Below are 10,029 nucleotides of genomic sequence, written 5' to 3' on the forward strand. Positions count from 1 at the left end.
GTAGTCATCATAGATCAAAAATAAATTGACTTGCTACATGAACTATGATAGTCGCGAGTTATAGTAAGATAAATAAGACTTCTCACAAGGCACCTACATAGAACTAGATCTAAAATGGGTTGTTTGTCATCCTTTTTCAACTTCATATTAAGTTCCATTTGCATGGCACAAAGATTGTGATCTATCAAATTAGATAATTTGATCAAATCTTTAGTATATTACACTAATTTCGGGATCAAACTGGATATGGGCTAGGTTGATGTAAGCATGATTAAAAGCGTAGTGAGCTCAAAACCATGCTCATCACTCTATTTAAAAAGATTATTTCTTATGTTGGATGATGCATAGAGAGAAAATATAGGATGCATTTTAAGTTCCTTACAAAGAAGGGTACCAAAAATTCTATTGCGCTAATAAGATCAATGACAATCATCATGGACATTAACATTTTGATCAAAATCTTTGAAGACATGGAGAAAGAGATCACTGTTTCTGAAAAATAAAATTTAAAAAATATTGTTAACATTTTTTTTTTCTTAAAAACAATGGATGATCTTTTTGCAAAGAAGGCCACCATCAAAAGTTTTAAAATTAAAGAACAGAAGACAGAAGATTCTTAGAAATAATAAAGGGACCCCGCTTCATGAAGATTTCCTATCAGAAGCATTAAACTCAAGCTACAATAACTTAGTGCTTGAACTTAATTAGCACTTTATTTTGCTTTTCTCTTTGTCAAAAACATAATTGATATTATTTCAATATTAATCTTGCTAGTAGAAAGGAAGAATCTAGTAAGACTAGTATTCTCTTATATAACAAAATAATCTTAAAGCGACAAGGAAAAAAATACCAAATTCAAGTAATTTGCACCAATTTTTTTGTCCTCCATGACTGAGGTAAAAATCAAGTGTGGTTTTTCACATAGTAGAATAGATAGTTTATTTGTGGGTTCGCGTCAAGGTCATTCACACGCGCGTGACCGTCCGATTCCTTCAGCCGCTTCGAGATTTGTGCGACAAGATGAGCGGAGAAGAAAACGAGCACCAATGTTCGCTTCCTGCGCCCGCCATTCTGCCCCGTCTCGATCACTTCTCCACTCTTCCATTCGCCTCTTCAAATTTCTCCTCCATCCTTTTCAAATTCCCTATTCCCGCCACTCTCTCACTCCTTTCTCTATCCCTCGGTATCGTCTTCTCTCTCTCTCACCTCTTTTCTTCATCCAACCCCTCCATCTTTCCGCAATCTAATCATTCTCCTCCCATCGATGTTTCGTAAGCTCTAGGGTTTTCCTCAAACGAAGCTCAGTAGCTCAGTGTTCGGATTTGATGACAATTTTGGCACTAATTATCTAATCTGACACCTTTTTCTTCATTTCGTCTTTCTCTATTGGACCCAATTTCGTTTTGTCGCCTCGGTCAGGGGACTATCTAGCTCGCGGTTAACTGGATTGTTGTTAATTTTTGATTTCTGGTGCAGATGGAGCGGCTCAACTCCGAGATATACGAAAAGTACAAGAAGTTGAAGGTATCTTGCCTGTTTATTTCTGATCCATTCTTGTGTTGCTGAAGATTACTGTGTTGTGCTTCTTCTGTTTATTGTTTGAGCTCTATGTGTTCAGAAAAGAAAGTTGCTGGATGAGGAGTGGGGCCAAAAAAGAGATTCTGATATAAGGAATTTTCAATCCGGTATTTTTCCCTCCCTAACCCCACAATTTTCTGACTTTTGTATAGACCTTACTGAAAGTTTTCATCTTTGTTGAAGATGTTTTGTGGCTTGAAAGAAGGTTTCTGTCCTTTGGTTTTTTAGTATGTATTTTGTTGTGAAGTAGTAATTTGGTAAAGACTATATAGCAGTTCAATGGATATTGTGATCTATTGCAGCTACGGAGGATTTGATAGAAGAGTTGAAGAATGAAAATGACCGACTGCGTGCAGAGATGTAAGAATTAATAGATCGACAACTTCCATATGTTTTGCTTAGTTTTAACTTTCAATTGTGTATCTGTTCTTGAAATGCTAGAGTATGCGTGCCGTGTTGCAGATCTTCTATGCAAGAGCAATATGCTGAATGTGAAAAGCAGCTTCTTGAAGAGAGCCACAGGGGTGAGGAACAAGTGCCTTTTTCCTTGTCTTTGATTCTTGCTTGCATTTTAGGTTGTAGTTGAATCAGTGTTGATGTGCTTGTAAGGTTAGTGAACATTGTTTTGTTACCATTTTCATAGCAATGGTGTAGGTACCTAGTGAAATGAAATGCAAAAATGAGTTTCTTCATCAATACTCATCATCTAGATACTTTTTGTACTTATGGTTTCTAGTGACATATAGTTACAGCCCAGGATCTGCTTATGTCTTGTTCATAGAATCTTATTTCCATGCATGGCTGGTTAACTGTTTCATTTTGTTGACAGCGAAAGAACTCTCTAATGAAGTTGGGAGGCTTCAGAATCTTTTAGCACAGAAGAATGATGTTAATGACATTGCACTGCTGAGGTCTTCTAATGCAGCTCCTATGGTCCTATCAAGAGAGAAATCCGAAACTCCGAAAAAGAAAACACCAAACTCATGCACAAAGGAAAGTGAGATCCAACACGAAGAGGGAGCTATTTTTCCTTATGATGGTGGCCATCGAGAGGAGCAGATTGTGGTAAGTGAACAGTATTCATGCAATAGAACATTGTATGGTCATATTTTTTAAATATACTGCACGCATGTTTAAAACATCATCAATATTGTTGTTATTTTTTGTTTTGATTTTGACCCTGGGAATGGAAGTTTTCAGCCAGACTGCTGTAGAAGAAACTTGTCCAGTTCAGGTGTGTACAATTTACTGGGCCTCGTAATAGTTTTGGATGGCCTTTCTGCAAAATATTAACTTTTATATTCTGTTATATTTAGGAGGTGCAGCAGGAAAAGGCCAAAATGACTGTGTGTTTCAAACTCTTATTGGGTTCTTGGTTGGCATGAAATTTTCCATAGACTGTCAAATGGAAGGGCTGAGTTTTTCAGTTGTTCATCAAATGAGTGGTAATTGTTTATTGAGTCATATAATCAATTCTTTTACTGCCTGTAAACTACCAAACATTAATTTTTCAATTCATCTTGGGCCATTGCATATAGTGATGCTTCAATCCATCTGTTATTCTGGTGCACCACATGCTACCATTCATGCTTGCTGTGTTATTTTGCCTCTCTGTACCAAAGCTGCACAGAAGAATGATTTACAATTGTTTTTTTGACAAGTGTTCTCTCCTCTCTCTCCTGCCTCATCTTTCTCTATCTCTATCTTTGGACGATAATTGTAGAAGTGCCACCTTCTGGTATTGAACCTCGAACCTTTCCCCAGCTCAAGCACCAAGGGGAGAGGCACCAGTACCTCTTCCAAATAGCACCTCAATTTATGTGATTGCCCCATCCTTCACATTGATATTTCTCCATTAGAAAGTAATTCTCTTCATTGAATGTTCCACTCAAAGTGCATCATATATTAGATTATGCTGTAGCATTACTATATCTTGAGAACTACACATATGCAAAAAAATAATATAATTCGAGCATTACCCTACATTAACGTGTGTTCCATAAACACTGTTTTTATGTATGCATGCGCATTTTTATGTGTTTTCCTACTGACTAGTCAACAGGGAAAGATCCTATTAGCTTTGTGTTCCAAACTCTCACTAGTTTTCTAGTTGGCATAAACCCTTCCACGGGTAGTCAAATTGAAAGGTTATATCTTTCAGTTGTTCACCAAATGAATAGTAATTATTTGATAGTGAGAACAGTAATGAGTTTTTTTGCTCTCTCAAATAAGTAAACTCTAGTTTTATATAATATTTGATTTTGCTAGTTCGTAGTTGTTGTTCTTGGTTCATCCATTCTTCCAGTGTATTATATGCTAATCACATGTGATTTCTTTACTCCAAATCCGTTCTAGCTTATGCTGCAAATGTGTATGTTCATGTATCCTCAATCTACATAACCATCCTCAACTTACTTGACTACACATCCTTCCATGTTTAGTATATCTCCATCAAAAAGTAGCTTTCTTGGACTCCATGGTTAATACTTTGTCATGTTAGAATTTAGAGAACAATTGTGCATTCCCTTCACCCAGCTGTAGGGCACCATAATGTAGATTGGGAAGTGTAAATATGCAAAGCATTATCTATTCGGTGCATTATATGAATGTCTGTGTCTGTCTTGAGAATACTGCATGAGGAAATATCTTGAAGAATATACACGAAGATTCATAGTATACTTAAGTGTGTCTAACAACAATATTCTGTACAAAAAATTTCCTCTTTCAAGAAAGATCCACTGCCATCTGCTCTCTTTTCTAAGTGATAATATGCATCCACCATGAAAATTCTCAAATTTTGGATCACGATGTTGACTCCAACTTTGCATCCTATTAGGAGATGTTGCTACCATCATTGGCATTCTCTCTAATATGAAAGAACCCACCTTATTTTTCTTCCTCCCTACTAATATATCATGGGGTTTCATTTAATTTGCACTGTACTTGGTTTCAGCAGAAATTGCCATGTCCACATGTTTGGTTCGTCATAGTGGGAGCCTGTAAATGGACCTCAAGTCTTGACTTCCCAAAAAAGTCGTTGAATTGACGTGGACTGTTGCACTTCTGAGCTCCTCATACCAACCAGAAATGCCCTATATAGAAATGGACAAAAGCAAAATTTGCCTTAATTCAGTTGTCATGCTTTATACCTTACTATACCCGATGTAGCAAGTTGATATCAAGAAGCAAAATAGATTATGTTTCATGCCAAGCAACCTGAAACTACCTGTTTAAATATCTAATTGGGATGCATGACCTTGAGAAGATTCCCTGGAGAGACAGAAGTATCTCATAAAGTTGGTCACTTGTTCTGGATGTTATGGTTGTCTTAATCTGCAATTGCAGATGTTGTACCCTCAGAGGGTGTTTGGTTGTGGAATAGATTTTGGAAGGGATATTCCCTGTAGAGTTGAAGGGATAGGCTCATTCCATGGAATAGGTGCATTTTGGCATTTGGTTTAAGGAGTAAGTACAGGGAATAAATGGAGGATATAAGGTGTATGTAATGCACATTGAACTTCATGATAGCTTGAATTTTATCACAAAGACCAGGTTGTCCTCTTACTTCTTTGAGTGTTTATAGAGTGGATGACGGTAAAATAGTAGTTGAAAGGAATAGGGGCAAGCCTATTCTGCGGTATGTCTGTTCCACCATTTTGATGGATAGACATACCATGTAGGCCTGCTTATATCCCCACACAGTATAAGCTCCTATTCCATGAGTCTTTTTCGTGTTTGGTAAGGATATCCCCCATTCATTCTGCAACCAAATTTGTTAGTGTTTGCAAGATGCCAGAGAAACTTATACTTGGTAAGCATGAGTTAGGGTTTCGACTAAAAATGATCGGTTCTGAGCAAAGCTGAGTGAAATAATACCTAATATTGGGATGTTGGTCTAGTTTAGGCTGGGATTTTGGCCAACATTGATGTATGCAAGCCTTTTATCTTTTTAAAAATCAGATGGGGGAGTTTCCCTTGTGGATGATGGAGGAGGCCTTTGGGAAGCATTTTTTTCATAATTAGATTCATTAGCCTTGCGAGTTCTCAGAGTATATTGAAGCATTTAGCTTTCGAGTTCCATGATATTGATAAGAAAATAGAAGTTTACAACCATTTCATTTCTTCAGGAGTGGAGTTTGTAAAGCTGCTTTAAATTTCATTGGTTCCCTATCTTAAGAATAAACTTTTGTTCACAAAATATAAAATCAAAGTTCATTTTTTATTTTTTATTATGAAAAATTGAAGTATGAATTTCTTATGTCTCAAGTTGTATAAAAACAAGATCTTATTGTCTCATGAAATCCCAAAATTCTGGAAACAATTTGAAGCTATTTCTAGTTTTAGAAAACAATTTGAAAACTAGGGTTTGGTTTGAAGATGACTATTTGTTTTTGATAATAAACAAGCTTTGCCTACTAGTGATGAAGCGATTTTTACAGCAATAGTGTTCATTATCCATATCTTCGTGATTTGGTGAGTTGATGTATGATACTTAATACATTAGAAGTGCATTACATTATGTCATTCCTTTTGACTGTTATTCATAACTGTCACTTGAAATAATATCAGGCATATTACCGGGATGTATTAGCTATACTATTTGTTATTGAGCGACATATATTAATCTAATATGATTTATTGCAATTGTTTTTGAACTTTAAAGTATTTTCTAGATTTTCTGTTTTCTGTTTGGCATTTCTCAATTTCAGATTAAACCGCTGAAACTGTATGCCTGAACAACATATTTTGCTTTGAAATGTTGTCTCGTATGTCATCAGAATTTTTACTAATTCACTTTGTCTTGCTTAGCCTTTTGGTTTCCCTTTTTAGGTAACCTTAATTTCATACACTTGCCTACGTACGTTTATTAGTTTTAGAAAGGAAAAACCAAAACAGAAGTGGAAGCCAAAACTGAAATAACTATTAAAACATATCAGCTCAGGCTTGGATTGAAACCAAGTTTTCAAATCTAGTACCAAAATTCACATTCATGGTTACTGTTGTCGGCAGAGATGGCATGTCCAAGCTTTTGTTCCTGTATAGCTTCATAAGGGATTAAATCAATGTTGTGGGTTGCAATTTCATCCGAGCTGTTCAGCTTCTTTTGAGTACTGTGAGGGCTCACCTTTGTTATCATGGACTTTGTCGAGTTAGGCATATTAACTGAAGTTACTATCATATGCTTTTTTCTTCATGTGATATTATTCAGTACTGTGTGAGGGCTTACCTTTGTTATCCTCAAATCCTATAGGACTGTGAATTATGGTGGCATTAGAAGTCATAATAAACCAAGCCAGCTTGCATTCATGTGTTATTCATTCAAAAGGCTTCTATATAGATAGAACTCATTTGGGCATGCTCACTATCAGTTTTTGCTGTAAAGATGACCTATAAGAACTGCATATCTTTGTCTCTCCCAATTGGCCTATTTTTGTTTTCATATCTATATTGAACCAGACCTTGCACAGCCAATTTATTATTTTACCAACCAATATTCCTGGTGGATTGAGAGGTAGAGGAGCTTTAGTGTGAGGAAAAGGTTAAGTGGCAGGTGCTAAATGGAGAATTTAGTTTGCATTGTGGTTTTTATTTTGCATTAGTGGCCAACAAGACATACTGAAGCTTGTCTTGAGAATCATGGCTTAGGATTGGAATGCATAGCGTAAGTTCAGCAAATTCTGTTGCATTTGTTGATATGCTTATCTACCATGCTTATTATTTTGTTGCCAAAATGCACTGAAAGTAAACAGATGATTCTGATGCCATCAGGAAGGAGCCTGGACTGATAATATGTCATCTTACTCTTACATGAGCTCAATTGCTATTACCAATGATTTACCCAATTATGCTACATGACTTGGGTGACTGTGCTAGCATCATCTCTGGATTTTTTAATGATTTTTTTATGCACATTAGTTGCCATATTTTAATTAGTTAGAAAAAAAAGGGTGGAGACTTAGAAGGCAGCTGATTTATTTGATTTCGTTCTTAAATTGTAGACTATTATGTTTTTTGTTTGCTGTCTAAGTTTGATTAGTTTTTGCAAGTCTCATGCTAATTTATTTACCAGAATGATTTACTTGCAGGCTATACTTTTAGCTTGACATGGATAAGACATGAAGATCGAGAAGGTGAGCTGATGTACCATGTTTCCTCATTGGGGACTCTAGAGAGGATAGCTCTGGATTGGATGAAGGAAGACGTGGTTTTCAGCATGACCATGTGTCCTGTCTTCTTTGAAAGAATATCAAGAGTCATTGGTCGCCATTGATTGAGGATTGATCCATCCTTGTCTCTGCCAGCCATAGTTACTATGAAACTTGTTGCTCCAAATTACTGTATCAAATCTAACGTCTCATGTGTTGGTTTAAGTGTTGCTTGCACCGTTTTTTTAAAACTTATTGCTCCTTTTTTAGCACTGATTACCCATCCTTCTCCAAATTCCTGACAGCCAACTCTGTATTCTGTACTGGAATCAGACCCCAACCCATAATTTTTGTAGGGTTATTAAGTTGAGCAAACTTAGAGGTATCCTTTTCTAGAAATGAAGACTCACAACCTAGCCTAAGTGAAACCTTGTTTTGAGTCAGATGAATCAAACCAAAGTTGTGTTTTAAGGGGTAAACTCTGGATGCGGGTTTCAGTTGCCAGGTTTGTACTTCAGTTGGATTTAGTTTTATTTTCAAGTATTTATATGAAGAAGGTAATGTTCTTTTGGTTGGTATGCTGTTGTTGTAGCTTTTACTTCATGAATCGTTGTTTCTTTTTTTTTTTTTTAAGAAGTGAGGGTACATTCATAAGCATAAGCATAATAAATTATTCATGCAAAAATTGGCCATCCAAAGGCTTTATTATTCAAATACATTGATGATCCTGCAAGCACCATCTACAACCTCTTGTCTAAGTTGATTTCAGCCTGCTTTGAACCACAAATCTAAGCATATGGGGAAGATTGATCTCTTTTTTTTGGTGCAAGTGGGTGGTCATATCATTTTAGTGTTAGAGCAGTTCATTAAATTAAGGTGCAAAAGGTTCTATAGAGTTGGTGGATATATATTATATGGTCTCTAAAATATTTTGTTTCGTGCTGTAATGGATTCAACTAATAATAATAGCAGATTTGATCTCTTAGCAATTGATATAAAACTTCCTCTTATGATAAGGTGATGTGGGAAACTTCTCATATATCAGATAAGTAGATTAAGCAGGGTCCTTTGACGTGTTGAGAGTAAAATAAGAAAGGAAGAAAGGGGTCTTTTGACATGTTGAGAGTAAAATAAGAAAGAAAGGAAGAAAGAAACATAGGCTTAGAATATAAAACTCTTTATGATTTATTACATATCTGATTCATGTTGGTTGTTGAATGAGGGCTTTCTAGTGTTTTTGAGGTATTTTATCTAAATGAAAATAAAATTAACTATTTAAATGGATTGAAATTATATGATAGTTTGATCTATATTTTATAAATATCTAATTTAGTTAAAATGTGATCTGAGATATGTTAGGATTTGACGCCTCGAGATTCAGCCCACATTGAGCCCACAGCGAGGTTCGCGGTGAAAAACGGAGTCCAACGAGACCAAGATCATCTGAATCGGAGCTCGGATGGAGGAGATATGAGCTTTTGAAGTCGGCACGAGAATCGAGGTGGCGGAGGACCGTCGGCCGGCGGCAGCGGCGGGGCCGCAGGCGGCGGCGCGCGGGACGCGCGACCCAGGCCCGCGCGGAGGGGGGCCCGCGGCCCAGGCGGGCGCGCGGCCCAGGCGCACGCAGGCCCGCGCGCGCGGGCCGGCCCAGGCCAGCGGGCCTGCTGGCCCTTGCCCCGGTCCATCGTGGACCGGGTGGTCCACGGCGCGGTCTGTGGACCGCGTGGGCGTTTCCCACGCGTTTCTCGCGGTCCACGGCACTATTCCGTGGACCGGAGCGTGATCCAACGGCCCAGAGGGCTCCCGGTCTTGATCTGACGGTCAGGAGGTTTCTTGGCTTTGTTTAGGACTCCTAAACCCTCTCTAATCAAGGTTTAAAGTCTCGTTTAAGCCTTTAAAAGGCCTGATCGTGAAACAGAGAAGGTTGGGGTTCGGTTTCTCGCCGCCGTACGAACCAGAGGAGAGAGAGAGGCTAGGGCGCTGTGAGAGAAGGAGCAGGAGGCTCCTGGACAGCGGTCGCCAGGCTCTTCAGGGGTTCAGGGGGGTCTCCAAGAGAGAGAGAGCTTTTGTGAGGGGAACTTTATGTGAGAGAGAATTGGGTGTACAAGGGTTGAGGGTGAGGTCTCCTCTTGTAAAATTTTCTTTTCATAGTGAAGTTTGCATGCCCCGTGGAGGCGAGCCCTTTTGTGGCTGATCCACGTATTTTGATTGTTTTTTCTTCTGTTTTGTTTCTTCTTTCTTCCTGCTGCATCGCGTGGTACTGGAAAAATTTTGGGAGGTGGTGTCTTGGCCAGACATCCACCCA

At 38.0% G+C, this 10,029-nt stretch overlaps 1 protein-coding gene across 2 annotated transcripts; it reads left to right on the forward strand.

The window, feature by feature from the left end:
- Positions 1 to 1,025: 1,025 nt before the first annotated feature.
- On the forward strand, positions 1,026 to 8,302 carry LOC105045361 (uncharacterized). 2 transcript variants are annotated; one of them, XM_010923616.4, is made up of 9 exons: positions 1,026 to 1,183; positions 1,477 to 1,524; positions 1,619 to 1,685; positions 1,881 to 1,938; positions 2,041 to 2,102; positions 2,408 to 2,643; positions 2,779 to 2,812; positions 2,895 to 3,023; positions 7,665 to 8,302. In XM_010923616.4, the coding sequence occupies exons 2-9, from the start codon at positions 1,477 to 1,479 to the stop codon at positions 7,847 to 7,849; spliced, it is 819 nt and encodes a 272-aa protein (XP_010921918.1). In that variant the 5' UTR covers positions 1,026 to 1,183; the 3' UTR covers positions 7,850 to 8,302. The 2 variants fall into 2 exon arrangements, with proteins under 2 accessions (XP_010921918.1, XP_029120480.1); XM_029264647.2 differs by having other exon boundaries at positions 1,041 to 1,524; positions 2,020 to 2,102.
- Positions 8,303 to 10,029: the final 1,727 nt, after the last annotated feature.

Source organism: Elaeis guineensis, chromosome 5 (assembly GCF_000442705.2).
Source record: "Elaeis guineensis isolate ETL-2024a chromosome 5, EG11, whole genome shotgun sequence".
Lineage (NCBI taxonomy): Eukaryota > Viridiplantae > Streptophyta > Magnoliopsida > Arecales > Arecaceae > Elaeis > Elaeis guineensis.